This window comes from Poecilia latipinna, unplaced genomic scaffold (assembly GCF_001443285.1).
Source record: "Poecilia latipinna isolate Pla-1442-1.1 unplaced genomic scaffold, P_latipinna-1.0 Scaffold877, whole genome shotgun sequence".
Taxonomy (NCBI): domain Eukaryota; kingdom Metazoa; phylum Chordata; class Actinopteri; order Cyprinodontiformes; family Poeciliidae; genus Poecilia; species Poecilia latipinna.
The window spans coordinates 533,497-557,667 of record NW_015113493.1 but is presented as its reverse complement, the minus strand read 5'-3'; the positions used below and the strand labels follow the sequence as shown (position 1 = coordinate 557,667).

The 24,171-nt window shown below is 40.1% G+C and overlaps 1 protein-coding gene across 14 annotated transcripts; it reads right to left on the bottom strand.

Annotated features, from left to right (window-relative positions):
* Nucleotides 1-636: 636 nt before the first annotated feature.
* On the bottom strand, nt 637-24,171 carry LOC106957130 (myelin transcription factor 1-like). Of its 14 annotated transcripts, none has more exons than XM_015048365.1 (24): nt 23,912-24,171; nt 20,229-20,256; nt 20,003-20,054; nt 18,700-18,736; nt 18,549-18,617; nt 17,594-17,808; nt 16,323-17,396; nt 15,263-15,382; nt 14,697-14,787; nt 14,282-14,395; nt 13,970-14,187; nt 12,453-12,652; nt 12,122-12,337; nt 11,778-11,926; nt 10,431-10,493; nt 6,483-6,551; nt 6,177-6,239; nt 5,932-6,015; nt 3,887-4,108; nt 3,268-3,359; nt 2,198-2,301; nt 1,682-1,825; nt 905-1,042; nt 637-773 (listed from the first exon to the last, which is right to left on the bottom strand). In XM_015048365.1, exons 2-24 carry the CDS (start codon nt 20,232-20,234, stop codon nt 759-761), a joined length of 3,555 nt encoding a protein of 1,184 aa, XP_014903851.1. In that variant the 5' UTR covers nt 20,235-20,256; nt 23,912-24,171; the 3' UTR covers nt 637-758. The 14 variants fall into 14 exon arrangements, with proteins under 14 accessions (XP_014903851.1, XP_014903853.1, XP_014903852.1 ...); XM_015048367.1 differs by having other exon boundaries at nt 18,700-18,733; XM_015048366.1 differs by lacking the exon at nt 23,912-24,171 and adding an exon at nt 21,523-23,898.

The window sequence follows — 24,171 nt, the reverse complement described above, 5'->3', positions numbered from 1 at the left end:
TACAACCATCATTAGCACATAGACAATAAAAAATAAATATTCACCATCACTTTTTTTTTTATAACCAAATAAATACCAAATATGCACAACTCCGCCTCCTTTTCTTTACTGTATAGCAGTGTATTCAAAATAGTTTGGGGAAATAAAAAGCAAAAAGTACAGAAGCACAAAATCTTTACAAAATTATTTAAAAACTTGTAGTTACAAAATTTTTGCACATAAAAAGATCCCAGTACATAAATAAACAATAAGATATAGAAAATAATTCATAGTTGATATCTTAAAATATTTCCTCTTTGTTCAGCCACGAAGGAAACAACCATTTGTCTCTTATTGTGTTGGAATATTTTAAATTTGGATTTTTGGAATAACTTAAAAAGCAGATAAATAATAATAATAATAATAATAATAATAATAATAATAATTAGCTAGAAATGCAGCAAATATGAGTAGTTAGTTATTCAACTAACAATTGCACAGGACACAAATAGTTACACAACAATAGCAAAATAAACCTACAAACTAGGTATTGGAGGTGCAACAACACTAATCTAATGTAGAGTACTATCAGATTTCTTGGGATATGGTAATAACTAAGAGTCACTTAAGCTCAGGCTATTTTCTGCTCTTTTTTTATTATTATTTTGTTCTGCACACATTTCCTGGTTATGCACTTTGTCTTCCTGACTTAAAGTAACCTTTGGATGCCAGCGCGGTGACACACACTCGACATGCAGTCGTCTGTTCTGGCTCATACGTCATCCAACAACATGCTTAAAAAAACAAAACAAAAAAAACTAGTGGAGTTATTAAATAACCGAGTAAGAAGAATGATCACATACAGTATGTAAGAACTCAGAAGAAATGTGGCAGCTGCTTGTTTCGTCGTCGTCTTGCATCATACCTCTATGCCTTTTACCGCTTGGCTGATGGACTCCAGCAGGGCCCGGGTGTCGGGGTTTTGGTAGCAGTCCTTATTGGTGAACATGTACGTCAGAGTCTCCACATAATTATCGAAGTTCTGCTCGGACACTGGTTCCTGCTGAAAACACGAGTTCAGAAGTCAAGATTAGTTTTCAGGATCAATTCATAAATGTGTGCAGTTGATTTGGAGAGTCAGTGTGGAGAATTGATCTGTTCTCCGTGCTGAGTCCTCGATGTGTGAGGTTGAAGCAGAGTCGGTGAGTTGAATTCATGAATTGCATTTATTAACACCGAAATACAGCTGGTCCATTTCTCATGCTACCTTTAGGAGTTAGCAGGACAAAATGGCATCAAACAAAAGTTTTTCATTCCCTTTGTTAGCCTCTAACTAAGCTAGGCCCTAAAGAGGGCGTTCCCTAGTGCGTCATATCCTCTACCCTTAGCTTTGAGGGCGTTTCGTAACATGTCATTTCCTTTAGCTTTGCAGCTAGCTAAAAGAGATAGAAGGAAAAACACAGACAGCCAGGTAAGTCAGGCCCTAATTGTTTTCATTAATTAAGAATTACGTCCTTGGATAGAAATTTCTACATTTTTACACCCTGATTAAAAAAAACAACAACCTCTGTTTCATTAATAACCCTCTGAACACCAGAGAGGAAGAGTAATCTGAATTACTTGTTTTATACATAAAAAGAAAAAAAATGACAGGAATTTGCTTGTTTTATTCCTTTATTATTTGAACCTTGACACGACTCACCATGGTAGGCAGGCGGATGTTGGCCAGGCTGCGAATTAATACCTGACTCAGACCAGATAGCTCCAAGAACAGAGCTTCATTCTTCTCCTCTATCTGTTTATTTTCCTCCTCCATGTTCTTTAGGTTCTTCTCCATTGAAGAAATCTGTAGCAGAAAGACAAAAGTTCTGCATTGGGTTTGGCAAAAGACAGATTTCAAATGTTCAACCCTGGTTCTGTAATAGACACGTTTCCAAGGCTGTTTAAGTTGAGTCTAATTAAAGAGGCAGACAAAATGCCTCTTTAATTAATAAACTTTATTCTTCTTAGAATAAATCCACACAGGCTTAAAATATCTAACCCTAACCATCAATGAATAGTGACTGACTTATTTCTATTTCTCTTTAAATCTGCAACGTTCTCACTGTGATAATCGTTTCCACGCAGTGGCAAAAAGTAGTCAACCGTCTCTCTGCTCTCGGCTACTGCAGAGCGATCTGATTACATCCGAAAATCACAGAACTCGCATTAATCTCACCTGAGTGTGCAAATTCATCATGTCGGCCTCCATCTCTGCGTTGGACTCATTCAGGTCACTGATGTCCTTGTTCAGCTGCTTGATATCTTCATCATTATCCAGAACTGGTGGACAGAATCACATACAGTGTGTAAACATATTATATCTGCCTGTCACGTGTTACAGTAATAGCTTCCTTCCTGGGCTGGAGCTGCATATTTTGGTATTGATTTCGCGAGGGTACACACGCAGAGGTTTGGGACGTGTTTAATCTCCAGCTGCTCCCAAATTGATGTTTTGGATTGAATTGATTTGATGACAACAGTCAGGTCATCAGGGGGGAATGCAGGAGGACAGAAACGAAGTAGGTAAAGGACTGGGTTCACGTCTCATTTGAAGCACTAAAGGAAAGTAGAAATTATCATTACAGAGCTGTAAAGATTTCCAAACTACTTATTTTTCCAGGATTATTAATTCCAATTTGTATGACTTTTGTTACAGGATCTATTTCTCTATTTGTTTTTGGTTAAATCTTAAAATTTTGATTATTTTATTTCATTAATTTGCTTCTTTTTTAGTTGATTCATTATGAGTATATTTGTTTTTGTTTCTAAGAGTCAGTTTGTTGGTTGGTATTTTATTTAATTAATTTAATTAATCCCTTTGTGTCTCTCAGAGTTCATCACTGTACCCAGATTTTGGGCCAGCTCAGCACTGCTGAGTCGGCAGTATGTTCTGACTCTCGATTGTTTTCCTCCTTTAGCCATAAAATAATTTCTTCAGTTTTGTTCTCATTCAGCTGCAGAAAGCTGTGGCACATCCCCGCTTTGGTTTGTTCTGTGACTGCACTTAACGCTCCAGTGGGTGTCATCTGTGTGTCATAAACTAACTCATTTTATATTCTACACATCGCTGACCACGATAATTGCAGTTTATTTACCGAAGAGCACAGGAACGAGACTCAGAATGAAAAAATAAAAGGCAAATAGACTAGTAATAGAAATATGAATGTTTTTTTCTGATTATGCCTAAAATAATCTAAATAAAACAGTGTAAATCCATGGCAAACATCATTGCTGTGTTTGTCTTACCGTCGCTTGCTCTGAACTTTGCTGTTATATATTCGTCTCCAGGAAGCTTGACTTTCTTCTTGCTGGCTGGAGCTCTCGGACAACCTGAGAGACTAAAGCAGATTATTGTCATGATTTTTATAGCTCAACAGATTTTGAAGCCTCAAGGAGAGAAGAAATTACTTTGCCAGATTACTGCATCAGTGTGCACCTGTCACATCCACTGCATAGTTCAATTTCATCATTTTAGTTTAAGATAATTTTTTGTCACACTGTAATGGAAAATTCTAATTTTCACTGAAATGCCCGCTTGCTGATTCCTGTATGTTTTTGTGGGATATGACATTGAGAAAGCAAAAAAAAAGAGAAAAAAAATCAACAAAAAACTGTGGTTCTAACAGACCAGTTTAAAAATCAAAATGCATTTTTAAAAAGTTGTAAATACTGCAGAAATCTCGACTTCCTGATGAGTACGTTTGTAAACTGTTTCACTTTTGTGCCATTAGAATAGTTATAAGCATAATTCTTTAAAATCTACATTGCTCAATAAAGTATAGTGTTCAACATCCAACCACTCCACACATCCAAATGTACTTGGACAAGACACTAAAACCAACATTTTCTACAAAAAGCAGGATACCTGCGGTGTGTCAAGAAACTGCCATTAGCATGACCAGAACCGTCACAGCCTGGTGTCGGGCAGGTCGGGCCTTCGGTCTTAAAGGCCTTCCAAGAGAAAGGAGTGCCATTTAGTAGACCTTCCCTCTGTCGCTTTGCTGCAAGGGGACAGCCATAGGCACTACGGTGGGTAGCATACTTTCCACTGATGTGTCCAAGACTGTCACAGCCAGGAACTGGACACCTGCAGATAAGCAGAAATCCTAATTTGACTAAATGCTTTCTTCATGTCCCATTCAATACATTTTTTGGTGAATGCATGTCGGTAAGGTAAAATGTTTTAGAGTTGCACAAAAACTACGGCCTTTGCAGTTTGATCTGATTATTATTTAAAATCGCTTATTGTATGTTGTCTCTATCCTGACACAAACGACTGTCCGGCCCACGAGAACAACCGCATCGTTAATTTGCTGACGACACCACGGTGATCGGACTCCTCTCACAGGGTGATGAGGCGGAGAGAGTGTTCAGAGAGTAACCTCACTCTGGACCCCAAGAAAACCAAGGAGGCCACCATGAACTTCAGGAAGCTCAGCACCGACCCAGGCACTCTGAGAGGGTCCACACCTTCAGGTTTCTTAGCGTCCTCATCTCCTGGACTGACTACATCACAGCAGTGATCATCGAGGCTCAGCAGCAGCTACACTTCCTGAGAATCCTCAAGAAGCACAAACTGAACTCCAAGCTGCTATTATCCATTGATGGCCTGCTGACATACAGCATCGCACTGTGGTACGGCAGCTGCTGCACTGTTGCATACAGGGTGATGCTTCAGGGGGTTGTTAAGACCATTCAGAGGATCGTTGGCTGGATGATTGGCTTCTATATTGCATTCTGGATTTGTACAACCGACTCCAGAGGAATCGTACCTCACCAGTCATGAACCTCACTGCTACCTGTGGCGGTGAAAGTGAAAAGGCTCTACACAGGTGAGTTTGACTCTACAGTGTGTTCTGTTGAGGCAGACGCTCTGCAGAAACTTTACAAGCTGCTTTTTTTTGCCTAGCTATAAAGTGTGGACAGCACAATCGTGCAAAAATCATCAGCTGTTTGCTAATGTTTATTTGTCAATGTAATGTTAATCATTTCAGGAAACAACCTTACCTAACCATAACATTCCATCCACTGTCTGAAGCTCACTCAAAGCCCCATCCAGAGGCCGGCAAATTGACAGAAACAGGTGCAACCGAAGTAAAAAAAACACCCAAACACAAGCTTAGTGGTGTGTTACATGTAGTCCAGTGTAGGGAGAAACTAAACAGCATCTACACACAAATAGTCCAACACTTTATTGAGCAAAACTTAGCAGTCCATGTACATCTCATGAACAAGGGATACTGGTTTGAAGAGAGAAAAGAACCTATTTGTGACAGGGAAGACATTATGAGCCATCTATGTCAAAATAAACAATAAGAAAGGAGGTTCAGTGTCATCAGATTTCATAATTCCAACATTTACACCACAGCCCTAACACATAATAAGACCAAAACAAGCATGCTAGCACTGAACCTCAACAATGGACCAGAAGAAGTATTCATATCTATGAATGTGACTGTTCTGACTGATACTTCAAACCCATGACGAGAACTGAAAAGCCTTTTCCATGAACAAGAAGAAATGATCAGCTGCCTTCTATTTAACCCTTAGAGTTCTTATTTAATCCTAGATTGTTTTTAAATGTTTGCATTAGTTGAATGTTTTATTTTTGCCTGTCCCTAACTTCTTGTTTGAAAAAAATGTCCTAACAGCATTAAAGCTTTTCTTTCCTGTAGTATTAACACAGTAGAATTTAAGATTCTATTGTGTTAAAACAATATAATAATGTCTTAGCCAAGACAGAGTCTTGGCTTGGTATGTTTCAGGATAATCGGCCTTCAAGACAACCTAACGGCTCTGTCTACTGATATTTTAAGAGTGCTTTATAATTCTGTCCTCCCAGCATTATTGATGAACTGCTAGTCTAATAGAAAACAGAAACAGGAGTGACACTAAGATACAGTCACTTACCTCAGCAGCTCAGATTCTTCCTTGTCGTCCCTGGAAGGTGCTGATTTGACTCCTCCTTTCTTGGCCCGTGGACATCCAGACAAACTGGCAAAGTCACACGTCAAAATTTAACACTTTTGTAAGGTACAGATGCCAAATAGTTAAAGTACAATTATTATTATTATTCATTATTATTAAGACGTCGTCTCATTAGGTGTCATTACTTTACTTATACGGATCAAAATGCAAATGTGAGGAGCTCCCACCTCCTGTGCGACGCATAGTTTCCAGTGATGTGACCCGATCCATCACAGCCTGGAGTCGGACACCTGAGACACATGTAGGCAGGTTTTCAGCACACATTTTTACATTTTTATTTTCCTCACTATGCACCTATTAGTTACTGTTGTATGCTTCCAACTAGATATCCACCACCCATATTTGATGTTTTGATGTTTTAATCGAATTGAAGCATGGAGATGAGAAAATGGACCAAGCCGTAGCTGCAGAGCTTTCAGTAAAACTTGTTGAGGTTTAGTCAGGAAACAATTAACTCAATAAAACACACATACTTCAGTTCAGCTGTGTGGGCAGCCATGAGGGTCCGAAGTGATTTATCAGCAAGAGGACAGCCTGACAGACTGAAAAAGTAGGAGAGAGTCAGAAAACAGAAGTTAGAACAGATGGAAAGAGCTAGAACACAAGCTCAACCAGAACGGAAGTCAAGTCAGAACTGGGCTGCACCCATAAGAAGAGATCTGATGCATTATCTACCTGAGCAGTGTAATTGTTAGGGAAAAAAAAAGAATCACCATATGCAGTGTAAACGATGTCGTTTGCTCCTGAAAAGGTTCGTTCAAATTTCAAATAAAAAAACTCACAAACTGCCTAGATTAGATAGAAAACACAGGGACCAAATGATGCCACAGTGTTTCTTCTGTAGTTGACATAATCTTCAAATTACAAATTAGACATGTGGACAAAACTGTCGGGACACTGGTGTTACAGCTGATAAGACAACAAAGATCCTTAAATCCTTCAAATTGAAGAGAAGGTTAACATGAACGGTAAACAAAGAGCCCAGAACACAAAAATTACAAAAAACGTAGGAGTAGAGAGCCTAAAGTCGCTGCTATGACAACCACAGGAGCAACATCACAGATGTGTGGTCAGGAGTGAAGAAGATCACAGGCTTCAAGCAAACGGAGGATCGCACAGATGAAAGTCTGGACACAGCAAATGAGCTCAACACATTGTTCAATAGGTTCAGTTCTGGAACAAGCTCATCCCACCCTGCTTTGACTCACAGCTTTCAGACGCTCTGTCTTCCACCTCAGTCATGGACTCTCCTGCTTCTACAAGTTTGTCTTCGACCACATCAGGAGATGCTGCTGCTCCCTTTGCCTCCACCTCCAACTTTTCTGTACTTAGAAGTCTGGTGAAGAGGCGGCTGGAGAGACTGAACCAGAACAAGGCTGCAGGTCCGGATGCTGTCAGCCCCAGAGACTTGAAGGGCTGTGCAGAGCAGCTCTGTGAGATTCTGCAGCAGCTTGGCCCAACGGAAGGTTCTGTTGTTGTGGAAGACATCCCGCTTGGCTCCGGTTCCGACTCACCCATCAGTCATTAATGACTACAGACTCGTTGCCCTGACACCCCACATCATAAAGGTCCTGGAGAGACTCCTGTTAACCCTCTTGCATACAAGCACATACCAGGACTCCCTGCAGTTTGGTTATTATTGCCAAGGAGTTGAAGATGCTGTCATACATCTGCCTCAACAAACCCTCCGTCATCTGGACAAAGCAGGCAGCACTGTGAGGATCATGTTCTTTGATTTCTCCAGTGCGGTTAACACAATTCAGGGTAATCTGCTTTGTCAGAAACTCCAGAAGACACAGGATCTATGGCTGAACGATAAACAGACTACAGATCATTAGACCACTGAAGGTCTGTGTATCTAACCAGGTGATCAGCAACACAGGAGCACCACAGGGCTCTGTACTCTCACCATTCCTTTGAACTCTACATAAACTTCCAGCACAAGTCCCACTTCTGTCATCTACAGAAATGCTCAGTTATCGAGTGTATCATAGATGGACAAGAATCTCATTTTACCGCTTGAGAAATAGGGTTAGATCAAACCTTCTTCCCATCGTGTGAGAAGAAGTGGACGTGAAAGTTTGTGGCTTAGGTGCCAGTGATGAATATGTTTCAAAATGGAAAAATCCAAAAATTGGGAGAAAGGATATGGAAGTAAGAAAATGAATAGCCCACAAAGGAGTACTGGTATAAATAAGCTAAGTGATTAGTTGGATTTAAAAACTAAAACTACAATTGAAACTAATAATTATAAATTAGAGAAAGAAACCAGGAGCTTGAGTTGGTTTACTTGGGCTTCGAGTTTATAATTAAGGGTTTAAGCTGCTGAGCTTTAATAACTAAAAGACAAAATTTGGACTAGACAACTAAGATCAATATTGATATCTACAGAGAAGAGATATCAAACCAACATAAGTAAAATTGAGAGATTTCAGAAAGATACGAGGAGAAAAAATGTAGAGTAATTTCAGCACCGTAGGGACTGATGGTAGGCAGGAAAACATCTACAAAAACGGAAAAAGGAACTTAAAGAAGATAAAAATAAAATAATAATAAAAAACAATAGGACATGGAATACCCAGAACATGTAGGATAATCTACTTGGTGTGTCTGACACATGACATACTACAAAAAGAAGACAAATATCTGGTACAAATAAGTCAGAAAACCATCACAAGATTATGGTATAAAGAGGGACCGACTGTGGAGCAATGGCTGTGCATTATGGAGGAGATATCTGTGATGAAAAAGCTCACATATAAACTGAGATTGCAAGTGGGTCAATTTGTTGGAAAATGTAAAAAATTTAATGATTATAGAACCAAGGAAGACACCGCTTTCACAACCGGACAATATGGACATTAATAATGAACAACAGTATCAGAATGTAAAGTACAATGAAAAATAAGAAAGAAATAAACTTAGAAATAAACTTAAGAGGCTCCCTGCTGGAGGGCAAAAAGCTGCTCGCCGTCATTGACCACTGGCTTTAGTTGTCGAGCTGCTAATGCGCTAAGTCTTAAATGTATGTGTAATATTTATAAGAAAAGAGACACAGTGCTTTGGTACTAATTGTCAATACTACAAGATAGCAATGTCAGGAAAAAGTTTGAATTTAAAAAGTAAATTAACGAGAGAGAGAGAAGAAGTAGGTCAGCTTGACTTTGACAACCATAACATGTAGAGTTTTGTGTTTTCAGGTCAGTTAAAGAACTGAAACACCAACTCAGATCATCGGTAGACCTGATGCTTAAACTAGCCAATCAACTACTGCTATGGCCGATAGTAATTACATTAATAATGGTAAAAATCGCATCAAGCCTCAAAACATAAAACCTTTGTGCTCAATTCCAATATTTTGCTGAAGTCCAATTTTTTTCTGCATGGTCGTTCATATTAGTAATTGCACCCAACTGCAGTGAGACTGCTGTGTGAACTGTTTATATCCCCAAAGCGACCCACATGTGCAGAATTTATAGATTAACACATTTTCATACGCAGTCTTGTTATTTTATCCATTTATTCTTTATATAGCCCTTTTCATGGAAAAGAACTGAGTTAGGCTATTCAGACTATGGTGAAAAAGTGGAATATACATCCCACATGGGCAAAAAAGTCTCTCTAAATGTATTGAACATAGAAGGAGCTGAAAGAGGCCTTTTGACGAAATTCGCCCTTCAAACTTAAGACAGCTGGAGGAGTTTGTTCATTAGTAGTGGACCAAAATACCTGTGGACAGGTACAGAAGTCTTATTAACAGATGCATAAATTATTTCATTGCAGTGATTGTCTCAAATGGTTGCTCAACAAAATATTAAGTTACAGGTATCATTTTTTTTGTCCAAGCCTGCTTCATTTGTTTGCTTTTTAAAATTATTGTATTCAACCACATTTCAAAAGCAATGCTGGATTTTCATTGGTTGATTTCTGTAAATGCTATGTATTACTTTTGTCAGTTTTAAATTATTTCAGGGACCAGTGTGGGCTTTTAGGTCACAAAGTGGTGCCAACAATTTTGTACACGTGTGAAGAAGCTGCTATAGGAGGATAAGGAGATTCTTATTAATAACATTTCTGAAATAAAAATTTTTGTTACAAATATTTTGAAAATAACCCAAGAAGCATGTTGAATTTACTTGACAATTATTATCAGCCTCATGTTAAATGTACTTAATCTTTGATAACTTTATAAAATAAATTTATAGAAATTTACAAGACCACCAATCACACATATGTAGAATTTGATATATTTATATTCATAATCAGTAATTTATGAGGAAAAAGCGAAGGTAACTTCATAACTATAGCCTCAGCATTCAGTCATTTATTTGTCAGTTAAATTAACAAATATACCGACAAATGAATGGCTTAACATGATAAAAAATAAATAACACTTTCGTAATACACACTCAAGGTCTTACCTTCGATGTGATGCATAATTGCCAGTGATGTGCCCACTGCCATCACAGCCTGGTGTCGGACATCTAAATCAAAGAAAATAATAATCATGGATTAGACCTGAGGCAGGTTCTGCTGCAGGTTTCTTCCTGTTGCTACAGGCATGCTTTACTGAGCATGCACTAAGGAGTTGTTGCAAACAGTCCACTGATATCACATGCTGAGTGAAGGCTGCGAGTCACTGACTCTATGATAGCTGCTGGGTTTTCTTAAATAGAAGGCTACTTGGCCAATTTAAATTATAAGCTAAACTTGAGCGCATTTTTTTTTATATATCTAGCATCAACTGAAATGGATGTATAAATTGATTCACTTGATTTTCTGTTCTTTTTTCTAAAGCAAGTTGAGAGGCTGCTGGTGTTGAAAGATGACATGTTGTCACTATATACTATATACATGAACCAAAATGAACTCAAATGAAATCACACAAAACAAAATCTTAAAAAGATTTCTTGCAGTCAGCATCTATCATGAGGTTGAGCTTTGTGTGTAACAATTACGTTGCACATGTGACGGCAGATACGTGTAAAAGAGTCTCTCTATTCTGTGAAAACAGGAATCAGATTCTTTAGCAGTGGCTTTGCTGTGATACTGACGACTGTTCAGCCAGTAGTTATGTTTACACTGATCTTCTTCTGTAAAAGGCTTGGAAGTCAGTCTCTCTTGTGCGCCACTACTGCCATCTTTTGGCGTAAAATGGCATTGCACCAGAAATGACTCTTAAAGGAATCCATGATTAGTTGTAACAATAGACTTTATCTTAGAAGTATTTCTTTTAGATGTAAAAACAATACAGCAATAATAATGTAGGTTGTTTAGTTTCTATCAATTTTAATAAAATATTGTCAAATATTGTTATAACAAAAGATGTACATTTTTGAAGTAATTATGAGTTTTGGTGGATCGCAAACAGCAATTTCTCAGTTAAAATAAAAATTACAACATATTCAGGCCATCATGTTCAACTAATCCTGGATCACTTTGAGCTTTTCAGCTACAAATCTCACTGTAGATTCTGCTACTTTTAATTAAATCTTTGACAGATTTAATTAAAAACTGTATTTTAATATTTCTGCTAGTTTTAATTCATCAACAAGCCTTTCTCCATCTCTTCAGATTCTTCAGCAAACCAGCTAATTGAGTCAGCATTTCATATTCACACTGCTGTTTGAAAAGAAATATAATACTTAACTCTTGATTTAGGTCTGACACTACTTGGTAGCTATTGTCAAATGCTGAACTGAAGATCACCTGTGTGTCACATGCCCTTGAGTTGTATGAGTTTTAAAATGGGAAGTTCTTGAACTTACACAATAACTTCTTTTTTGTTGTCTTTGGGCTGAAACTTGACTTTAAAACTGCTGGTAGTGACTTCACCGGGGTATTTCCGGTCCTCCGAGTTTTCTTGGTTCTCTTCCTCATCATCCGATGATGTATATGAAGGAGCTGTGTATTCCATCTAGACAGAAGTAAAAATAGGGCATAAATGGCTAAGACACTCCTGGAAAAGTTTATCCAATCAGAATTCTGTTTTCAACTTTAAAATTGTTTTAATGCATATACAGTTACTATGGGCATGAGGCTCTGATATTTCCTCTTTTCCTTGAGCTTTTGTTTTGTACAGAGATGTACTGTAAGTGGCAAAATTCATTACCTCTTCATGGTCTTCCTCCTTGTCTTCAGTGGGTTTGGTGAAATCTAGTGGACCTTCCCAATCTGACTGAGGATGGTCCTGAGACAACGTGGCATCCACAAGCTGAGAGGAGGAAGGCAAAGAACATGCAGCCTCTGCAGACTGTATGTCGTCTCTCTTGGTTTTTTTCATGCTCAGGTCTAAGGTGCCATTCTCATCCACCTCAATCGCGACCTCCTGCAGTGTTAAAATAAATGGTGAGAGTGAAGTATGGCGCAGATGTTGGGCGTAACTGGAAAAGCCAATGTTCACATCCTAAACTGGCTTTGAGCCACACAACAGATCTGTGTACCTTGGTGGAAGGCTCCAGGAGTTTAGTGCTGCAGGTTTCCGGTCTCTCCCAGCAGCGGGTGGACAGGTTGAGGATTGCTGTTGCCGCCATATGGGCTGCCTCTGCGTCCTCTGCACCCCATCCACTGGAGGATGGGATGTTCTTGGCTAAACCTCCTGATGTACCATGGCTTGGCGAGGGTGCCTTGGAAAATGGTTTAGCTGTGTGCAAATAAATAAATACTTTGTAACAGAAAAGGACAAATGAAAGCCACTTCAAAATAATGTCTAAGAATCATAAAATGCTAGTGAGATAACAAACAAATGAAAAGTTAAGAAGCCATTTTGGTAGCCTCAGTATTGATTTTTTTTTTGCAAATGATGTAGTTCTGTTGGCTTCATCTGACTATGATCTCCAGCTTTCAGCATGCAGCTGAATGTTTAACGGCCGGCATGAAAATCAGTACCTCTAATTTCAAGACCTTGAGCTAGAAAAGAGTGTTGTTCTCTCTGCAGGTCGTGAATGGCGTCCTGCCCAAGTAGGCAATAGGTCAGTAGATTGGTTGATGTGGCGTCTTCAATTATGTGAGCTCTCATTTACCAATTAATATGTTCCACCCTCATCTATGCTCACAAGCTCTAGGCAGCAACCTAAAAAACGAGACTGTAATGAGTTTCCTCCAGGGTGTCTGGGCTCCCCCTTAAGGCAGAGAAACTGAGAAGCCCAATTTTCCAGCAGGTGCTCCTCCACATCAAGAGCAGCCAGTGGAAGTGTCTTGGGGGAGGACGCCCAGGGACATGCAGGAGGGACTATGTTTATCAGTTGGTTGGAGGATCGGGCTCAGGTGGGGCGGACTGGGAGAACTGGGGAGAAAGGTGGCCTGAGAGTTTATGCATATCAACGCCACAGCTCTTGCTCTTTGCCATACCAGAAATTGCGTTACTGATTTTCACAACATTTCTGAAAAGAGAACTTTTAGTTTTGTAAGGAACGACTATTCAGCATTCATAAATATTGTTTATTTTGACTAACAAATGATAATTTTATTAACCCTTTAACTCTCACCACCAAAACAATCAGGTCAGTGGGTCCATGAGGACACTGGTGACAGCATGATAGTTGATTAAACAGAAGTGATCTTGTTCTGCCTGTTGTCCAAAACATAGTTTCTGTGCAATAATTTGTATATAAACTGCAGTATAACAATGTCTTAACTTTGCACATTTTTGATGCTTACTCTTCTTACCTGAATTTAAATGGACTTTGTGCCTTTTTTTTTTTTTTTTTGCTTTAATGTTCACTTGCTGGGTAGAATAAAGTTTTTTGAATCGTGAATCAAATTACATCAAGCTCAAAATGGTTGTTTATTGTTTATTATTCTCCAACTGGTACAAAAAACATGACGCTTTATGCAGCGAAGGCCATCAGGCCGGGACTCAAACCTGTGACGGCCGCGTCACCCCTGCGCCACCACAGATCCCGTAATAAACATTCAACACTTGTTTTGTGGCAAAATCTAGAGCAGGAGTGAGACTTACATTTGAAGACTTTAGTTGATGTGTCGGTGGTGTCGGGCGTCTTTGGAACAATCATACGCTTCCCAAACACTTGCACATCAAAGCTTGCATAGTCAAAAGAAACCTTGGAGTATTTCTCCAGCTCCTTGGCAAGGTTAGCTCGAGGTGTGGTTGTCACTGTGTTGGGGCGGTAGCTGCCATACTGCGGGATCTCCAGCTGTTTCACAAAACACATTGGCCTGCAAGAAAAACCACAGGTTCGACCAAAATGCATCAGCAGACGTGGACTTGCGTGGAGGTGAAGAGGAAACCAAACGTTGTTTCCTGTCTTGCCTTAGCACTCTGTCAGAGTTTGAAGTTGGCTCGCTGGCTGCAGCTTGTAGATGAACTTGCTTGTCCTGGTTCTTGTTCAGTTTAGCTGCTGCTGCTATGGGGCAGCCGGACAGGCTGGAAGGGGTTGAAGATCCAAACATGAATTTTTAATTAGCAAAACAAACATTGAGATTTTTCTTTTTTAATCTTAGATGATTTGATCAAACGTGTGTTAGTTCTATTAGAAGACGTTAGTTTGTCTTAATTTTCTAAATTTCTAAATGTATCTTTAAAAATCAGTCCTCATGCTATATTGAAAATAATAAAGAGAAATTATACTACAGATAAAATGACCTGCTGTGTGCATGCCTTTGTGTGTGTGTGTGTGTGTGTGTGTGTGTGTGTGTGTGTGTGTGTGTGTGTGTGCTTTCACAACCTGCGGTGTGTGTTGCGGTTACTGTTCACATGACCTTGGCCGGTGCAGCCGGGAGTGGGACACTTCAAGACATTTTCGTGCATGGCCAAAACTACAGACAGCAGAAGTAAGGTCAGTATATTTAGTGTACTACAAGCACACACAGTGACTGAGCTGAAGAAAGCAGTTTGTTACAACAGTATTAGTTTGTCTTCAGTAGTAGTGTTAGTTGAACTGATTATGTTACAAGTGCTAGTGAAGACTTCTGACAGAAACCCTTTTCTTCTCGTCTAAAAGGTCTGCGCCATCTTCAGCTTATTGCAGTTGTTCCCAAAATTGTGATCAGAGACGCATTGAGGGTTGTGAAATGTCAAGTTGGTAGCTTTACAATTTCACACTGAATTCAGTAAATTTTTGAAGTGATAAAATGGATTTTTTTTGTTTTTAAATAGCATGAAACAGCTGTTTGGTTTATCCGTCTGAGTTTTCATACCCTCCTTTTATTGTTCTATGAGGGAAATTGTTTAACTTCCACCAACAGCAGCCGTAGGGTGAAAGGTTTGGGAACCACTGGGTGATGAACTCACTCTCTGGAGGTATTCTGTCTTTGTGTGGACATCCAGAAAGACTGCGGTGGTGAGGATACAACCCAGTGATGTGGCCTGTTCCGTCACAGCCTGGAGTTGGACACTTTACTTCCTTCTTTTCTGAAAAAAGTGAAGAAGCTTAATTAAATGTCATCAAAACACAAGAAGCTTAAGAAAAACATATATATTTTGCTTGTATTTTAACTGATTACGGGAACATGATTTTTTCTTAAGTCCAACATGGGAGAGACGAAACAATCCATATGTATTGCATTTTTCTGATAAGATTCTACGTCGCACAGTTTGACACAAGCCTAATTTCTTCAACATTAATGCTTTAGAATCAAAAAGTCAAATCTGTGTCACATTAATTGCAATAACACATTAATTGCCCTGTGTCAGGGGTGTCGAGCTCAATTTAATTTTGGGCCAAATCAAGATCATGAATGTTCTGACAGGGCCGGTGGTCCCAAGATCTACTGCTAAAACCCGTCAATGAACTGTTGAAATATAAACAAATTCTTAAAATTAAATTATATCGAACATCTTTTCAGTCCCTCCAGGATTGTGCAACTGTCTGTGGGAATTCTTTGCAATAAAAATTAACATGTTTGTGGTTCTAATTTTGAAATATTTGCACTTTTGTAAGATGGGAAATAGGACATTTTATTACTCGCTGTGTCGTTATGGATTATAGATAAAATAAGGCTGAGGCAGATGTTTAGCAGAAGTAAGAGAAACATCCACCTGCAGGTGGGAGTAAACAGTCACTTGGATCCAATATTTTTCACCATTTTCGCCAAAAATCTACAATAAACTCACAACTATGCTTCAGTGCAAAAAAAAAAAAAAAAAAAGAAATGCAGGGCTTTGTTGATTTTACTGAATTTACACGATAAATCACAGAAAATTGGTGGGACTGATTGATGTCATTTAACAGTACAAACTGCTTTGATTTGATTGAAACAATAATGTTTAAGCACACGGTTATCTTTTTGACGGTTCTAGGGCCACATAGCGTTTGACACCTTGAGCTCCATGTCATTGGCAGACAGTGTACCTTTGCTACAGTGGGTGGAGCGGCGGACTCCAGCAGAACCGTCGGAGTTCTTCATGGAGGCGTTGCTCGGCTGGTAGTCAACAGAACTGCTGCTCTCCTGACCGCCCTGGACCTCCTCTGCCTTCAGAGCGATGGCCTGCTCCAGCAGCCCCAGATTCCCTCGAGTCATGTCCCAGTTTTCAGAGTCGTCCGTGACGCCTGATCCCTCGGAGACGCGATCCAGTTCCTCTCCCCTGTCTTCCTCCTCCTCCTCCTCTTCCTCCTCCAGTTCCTCGTCGTCTTCCTCTTCCTCCTCGTCCTCCTCGTGCTCCTCCTCCTCTGCGTGAACTTCGATGATGACGGTGCTCGGAGAGGCCTTGCTTGAGTTTCCTTCTTCTTCATCGTCATCTTCATCTTCTTCCTCCTCGTCTTCTTCTTCTTCTTCTTGCTCCACTTCTCCGGCTTTGCTGCTCTGCTTCTCCTCTGCTGCTTCTTCCTCGGCCCTGAGGGTGTCGCACTGTTCTTCCCTGAGTGACACAGTCGCTTCAGATTCCTGAATGAAAACTGTCTCAACTTGTCTCACTGCTCCGTAGTCTTCCTCCTCTTCTTCTTCCTCCTCCTCTTCCTCCTCCTCTGCGTCCTCCTCTTCCTCCTCCTCTTCTTCAGTCTCATTATTATCCATCGGTTTTGACTCTTTGGCCTGATTTTTGTAATCTCCACTTGAGTACTGGTGATCAGAATTTTCCTGCCTGATCACCTGTCTTCTGATCTCCATCTCTTCTGCAACATTCCTCTGACTTTCCTCCTCCTCCTCCTCCTCCTCCTCTAGGTTTGCTGTTTTTGCTTTATCTTCTTCCTCGTCTTTTGTCTCTTCATGGCAGGGGACGGTTGTTTCTTCTGCTGGGAGCTCTGGTGGGAGGCACGCGGATGCTGACTGAACCTCCTCTTCTTCTGTGATTATCACACATGTGACCTCCTCGCTAAAGTTCTCTGTCTCTACTTTGTTCTCGGTCTCTGAGGTGATACTTCTGCTCTTATCGTCAGGTGAAGGGTAAGGTTGTTCTGGGTTGTCTGTGGTCACCGAGGTACGCTCAACTGTGGAACCCAAGTATACAAAAAGCCGTCAGAGCTGCCATGTTGTTCATTTGTAACCTTGTCTGCATCCGTACGTAAAAAGACTGGCAACAGATTTGCACGATTGGTCTAAGCAACAATGAAAATTGTTCACATTTATTTTCACATTTCTGAGCTGAAAGCAGTCGGTGGAACGTGTGAAAGATTTTGTTACACACCTTTTCCCGTCTCGCTCTTTGTTTCTTTTTTCTTTTTGTCTTTGATGCCATCTTTTTCCTCTCCGTCTTCCTCATTCTGCTCCTCCTCTTCTGCCATGTCACTGTCCTCGTCGGCCTGTTTGGCGGGCTGGATCCTCTTCCTGGGCGACAGCGGGTTCTCTTCAATTTCGGCCTCCTGGAGCTTCCTTTTCTTTACAATTGGGCAGCCCAACGCACTGAGATGGACAAAACAAAAGAATTGTAATGTTGCATCGTACTCGGGCAGCGAACTATGTGGTGCATTAATTTGACTAGAAATGAATGTTTAGTCAAATAAATTATGTGGTTAAAGTTGAAATGATGCAAGCACGCTGATAACGGAGCAGTGTCATAACCGTGGAGAAAGTTGCTTTCACAACAAAGCTGATAAAAGTTTTCTATTATCATCTCCATATTTTAATTCACCCAGTGTGTCTGTAGGAATTTATGGGACAAAGAAAACTAGTGGATGAAGGCCTGAGGGAGGTGCTTTCTGCATACGATGAAACAGAGGAAATTTCCAAATCTCTCTTGTAAATTAGATCTATTTACTTGTGTGAATAAAGTTGAAATAACAAAATTATGCTGCTTAGAAACGTTTCAGAGATGCTGGAAGGACGACCTCATGAAATAGGCCAGTTCACAACAGCAAGGAGCCTGTGGGCTATTCATCAGCAAAACAATGTCACCCTAAAAGGAGCTGAGGAGAAAAAATGGTTTCCTCTTGAGTACAGGAAACGTTTTGGGTCAACAAATATTTCAGCACCCAAAACTCATAATATGGATGTCTTTTCCCTCTGTTTACCTAACAAAAACAGAAAGTCCATCATCTACAGAAGTAAATCGTCAGGCAGTTTTTAAATACTACGACACGTTTATATTGTTGATGATACGTCCTGCTGTCAAATGATTGCTTATCGTTTCTGCTGAGTCCCACCTTCTGTGTCTCGAATATCTTCCACTGACGTGACCTTTGCCATCACATCCAGGGGTGGGACAGCTGCTGCTGGCACAAACCAAGAAAAACCTACATTTTAAACGCGTCACGTTTTTTGATTTGAGAGCCAATCAGGACAAGAATACTTTACCTCATTTCCAGCTTCATTGCTTGTCCAACTTGTTCTGCTGACAGAAAATAGAGTTCACCACATTATCCGGGAACACAAACAAATATCTCACGTTATATGTCTTGTGACAGGATAGATTAAATCCATGTGTCAAGATACACTCTTATTACATATATGACTGAAAACCAATGGGGGGATTTTTTTTCTTTCAATCTAAACAATTTTTTTATGTTGTTAAAAATTTTGATTTTTTTTTTTTCTCATTTCAGAAAGTAAAATAATTCAATTTACATAGAATGGGATATATTCAAGTCTTTATTTGGGATATGTTCAAGTCTATATAATTTTGATGAATATATCTTGTAGAAAACAAAACCCAAAATTCAGTGTCTCATATATTAGTATATATACTAAAAGAAATCATATCATCTTCATAGAAAGTTGAGTGGAAGGAAAAAAGTGTAATACCAAAAGGTGCAGCACATAACGTGGATGATCACAACCTTACAATGACTGTCAAATAAAATTCATTTGTAGACAAAAAAAAACAAAACATAGAATGCTAAAACAGAAAATGTTAGCATTCTAAAATTTTGTATAGGAGAAGCACAAACTAAAATCACTATTTCACCTGGTAAAATAGCGATTTCACCATTTCTGTAAATGTATGGGAAGCCAGTAGAGTAAGACAAGAATCAGGAAAATATGATTATCACTGTTTCCTGCCACGGCATTTTGTACTTTGCTCACAACCTCTGTGAAGATGCTGATTTTTATTTTCCAGCAGGGCAAACACAGTCCCAACCAAATACTGAGAGCACATTAGTAAACACACTCTTCAAAAGCCTGACACTTATGTTTAAAACATCCTTTTCATTGGTCTGCTGTTAAAATTCAAATTCCTAATTGTCCGTAAGCCACAATCATCAAAATTCTGAGATATAAAGGATCTCAATATTTTTCTCTGCGTCATGAATCTATATGCTACATAAGTTTCACTTTCTGAAATGAGTCAAAAGAAAATTTGAACTTTATCACAACTTTATCATTTTTGGAGTTTTGTTGGTGTCAGCAATCCACTTATTTGTCATTTTTGATTTGCTGGAAGGACGAATGATTAATTTAATGAACCAAAAATGAACAGAAGAAAATATCTGATACAATGTGCTGGTTTCTCAGCTTTCTAACACTCTTGACATGACTGGACTGGGTTTTTAGAACATGAATGAGAAGTGAGACAGAGTGAGGAGATCAGATCTTTGGGAATCAAATCTCACTTTCTGTTCTCGTTTCTGCATGCAGGCTTGTCGGTGCTCACACTCACCCCGGATGGCTTTAGAACGAGCTCGTGTTCTTGTCTCTGTGTCTTGACTCATCTATGTGACAGAGGATTGGGTGGAAGGTTTACAACAGACAGACAACGCAGCATGGAGGAACGATTAAGAGGGTAAATCGTTGTCAAACAGACACAGGAGAGATGGCCAGACAGACGGAGAAAACGGACAGGGAGGGGAAAAAAACAACAACAAAAAAATTGCTTTGTCACTTACTTTCATCTAGCTTTGAACTCATTTATGCCTAGAGTTGGACACAAAATAGGAAATCAACTCGGATAAACTTTGAGTTCACTTTTAAGAAGAGCAAATTACATTCTGCCTTTCTGAATGAAAATACAAACTTTACTGGGTTCGATGAGGTCAGAGTGATCCAAAAAAGAGAACAAGTTTGGCTAATTGATCTCATAGGTAACTTTAAATATAACAGATAAAAACAGAAGCCACATGCTAAAGAGCAGACTCTGATTTGCTGCCTTTAAAAAGCAACATTTTCTAGTAAACCTTGAGGAATGCTACGCGTTTGATTCTTTTCTTTTCTTGCACATTGGACCATCAACTAAAATAATCACAGATTTCACTGTTCATTTCAACACTGGGAAATGCCAGTGTTAATGCCAAGTTAATATTTAAGAAATATTTGGAAATCAAATAAAAATACTTCTACAAACATATGTATCAGCTTCAAATGGCATAATTCTCTTTGAAGTTATAGTTAAATATTTCAAAACTGCATACAGGTGTCATGTCTAACATGACGTATTGTATAGGCATACCTCTGTATACCTATCCATAGGTATGTTGATAGCTCTGTATAGGCATAAAGGCCACTAATCTACAGATAAAACTCCTTCATTAAAATGCTCCTTTACACCCGGAGCAGCTTCGGCCCCTGACCCTGCAGCTCAACCAGGTGACTTCTTCTCTGAAGAGCATTAACCCCAACAAAGTCCCAGGGCCTGACAAAATGTTGGGGAGGACTCTGAGGTCATGTGCCGACCCGTTGGCAGGGGTCTTCTTTTTAGACATGTTCAATCTGCAGTTTTCAGCTGTCCCTGTCTTCCATAATTGCTCCACCTTTGTGGTTGTGCCAGTAGTAGAATCTGTTGTGACCTGCTTGAATGACTACCGCCCGGTCATCCTAACCCCAATCGTTACAAGACGATGTGAGAGGATCGTCCTAAAACACATTAGGGATAGCCTTCCTGCTAGTCACGACAGGCACCAGTTTGCCACAGAGTAGGGCATGCTCCATTGTCCTTAGACACTTGCAGCATCCTGACACTTATGCTGAACTTCAGTTCACCATTTAACACCATCATCCTGGGAAAGCTGACAGTGAAGCTCTATAATCTGGGACTTTAAACAGCATTTGCCTTTGGATCAGGGACTTCCTCAACAACCTGTCTCAGGTGGTGACAACAGGAGGTCGAACATCCTCCACCCTGGTCCTGAATACAGGCACACCACAGGGCTGTGTGCTTAGCACGGTTCTTTTTACAATACTCACCCACAACTGTGCAGCCATCCACTGCTCCAGCAGGGTTCAGATGATATTACTGCAGTGGGTCTAGTAACAAACCATGATGAGACCCTGTACAGAAAAGAGATCCACCACCTGTCCCGGTGGTGTTTACTGAACAATCTGGTACTCAACACCAGCAAGACCAACCAGGTCATAGTGGACTACAGGAGATGCAGGAGGACAGCACACCCACCTGTTACAATTCAAGGAGAGGTGGTGGAGTGTGAGGACAATATCACATTCCTGGGCATCCACATCACCTTGGATGTGACCTGGTCAGTGAACAAGTCTTTCCTGGTGATGAAGGCCCGACATAGACTCTTCATCCTCAGGAAACTGAAAATGGTTGAACTCCCTGCTCAGTTGCTCAAGAACTTCTATAGAGATGTGATTGAGATCCCCGTGTTGTCATGATAAGTGTTAGTGGATGGACCCAAATGGAAACGTCAAGCTATGCTGAAGATTTAATGAAAAATTAAAGAACAAAAAAACTCACAAAAATCAAAAGAAAGCATGGAATCCAGAGAAGGACAAAAAACTATAAATCCAAGGGAAAACAGCAGAGAGAAGAGGGGAAGAACAACAGGATATAGTGGGAGTAGACGAGAGGAACTGGCAAGGAGTGAGAGGAGGCGTATAAGTACTGGGAGAGTGAATACAGTGGACCTGGGCTGGGAGCTGTGGCCTTGCAGCAAGAAGGTCCTGGGTTCGATTCCTGGCCAGGGGTCTTTCTGTTTGTTGCATGCGTCGGATCTCTCCGTGTACTCCGGCTTCCTCCCACAGTCCAAAAACATGACTGTCAGGTTAAATGGTCTCTCTAAATTCTCCTTAGGTGTGTGTGTGCATGGTTGTTTGTCCTCTGTCTGTCTCTGTGTCCATTGCCCTGCGATGGACTGGCAACCTGTAGTGTGATCTCGCCTCACTCCTGTTGACCTCTGAAGACCCCAGGACCTCTCATGACCTCACTAGGGATAAGCGTGTAAGATAATGGAGGCCTGTAAAGGAAAGTTGGACCTGGCCTGATTAGCTAACTGACTGCAGGTGTGAGGGGAGAGAGCAGAAAACAGACTGAGGAGAGAGAGAGAGTGAGAAAGTGGTACAGGGGGTGAAGGAGAGTACACAAGGAGTAGGAAATGAATCTAACGCTAAAGAATAACTAATAATAAACATGATTAAACTAGAGTAACAAAGAATAACTACACAAGAAGTAAACATAATAAACTAGAATTACTAAGGAAGGACTGAACTAAAGCAAAACAGAAATAAGCGCTGTTTTTGTTAGAGGGATCAAATAAAAAGAAACTAAAGAATACGGAATAAACAAACCTCAAAGCAACACAGGATCCTAACACATTCTCCCTAGAACATATGGATATATACGACAAAATAAAAATCTTATTGTATGTCTTACTTATGCTGACTGCAGCTTTGTGGAGGTGAACTTTTATGACATCTGACATATCAACGTAACTTTGAGCGACCTGCTCTTTTTATTACAAAGTCAGCCACAAAACGGTAAAACTGCGAAGTTAGAGCTGAAGTGACAAGCACCCGCTACACAGTTTTGTGTGATTTAAGGTATTTAGTAAATTACATACAGTAAATTATACGGGAGAATATCGTGTTTAAAGTACAACGTTACGAAATGGTTTGATTACGAATTCAAAAAAAATGTGGCTGGGACAAAACGGAGGAGTAAAAAATCGCGACAGGAATTGGGTTGATAAGCAGCTCAACAATTATTATGTAATCAAATCAGAAGGGAAGAAAAATGTAAAAATATAATAATAATAATAATAATAAAAAAGCATGATAAATAAAAAAAAAAGCAGAATTTCCCCAGAATCGACAATAGATGAACAACAAAACCATTCTAAGTGCAGTTGGATAAAAAGCGGCTGCTTGACGGCACCTAACTGCGGGCAGTCTGCTGCCTGATGCGCTGTGACACAAAAGGAAACATGAGAACGCACATGCAGAGTGAAGGCGTTCAGTGCGTTGACAACAGAGACGTGAAGGCCTGCGCAGGCCTTTCCCTCTGCTAATCTGTCATTCTGAACACATATATCAACCGCAGCTTTTTTACAGTTTGTTACTTTTATTTTTTTCCCCCCCCGCGGTTTGTGTTTAGACCAAAACAGTAAGCAGAGCATAAAGACCATCCAACAATAAAAAGCTTTTGAAAGCAATGTCCGTACGCATATTTGGATCGAGCCTTGTCGGCTCTTTTAAACAAAACTGGGCAGAAAGCGTATGATCCCGTTCAGTGTCACCTCCACCCTGCACGTTATGAAATCCAACATTATCTCTACTGTTAGAGTGCAGATAAGAACAGAGAATAAAAAAGCTCTTTGTTGGTGAACCAAAGCCTTACCTTACTCACACTACAATCCTCCCCTCCCCCTCCGCCTTGACATATCTAGGGAGGCGGACTGTCGCCCCTCAGTAACGATGTTCCACGCAAAAAAAAAAAAAAAAAAAAAAAAAAACTACAAAAGCAAAGCACCTGAACACAGCACAAAACTTTGAATTCTCCAGTGGTGTCCACGGATGAGGTCCAGGCCCCATGAGCCTTCCAGCACCCTGGACAGAGCCGATTCTGCTTTCAGCACCACGGACAGAGGGCTGATTCTA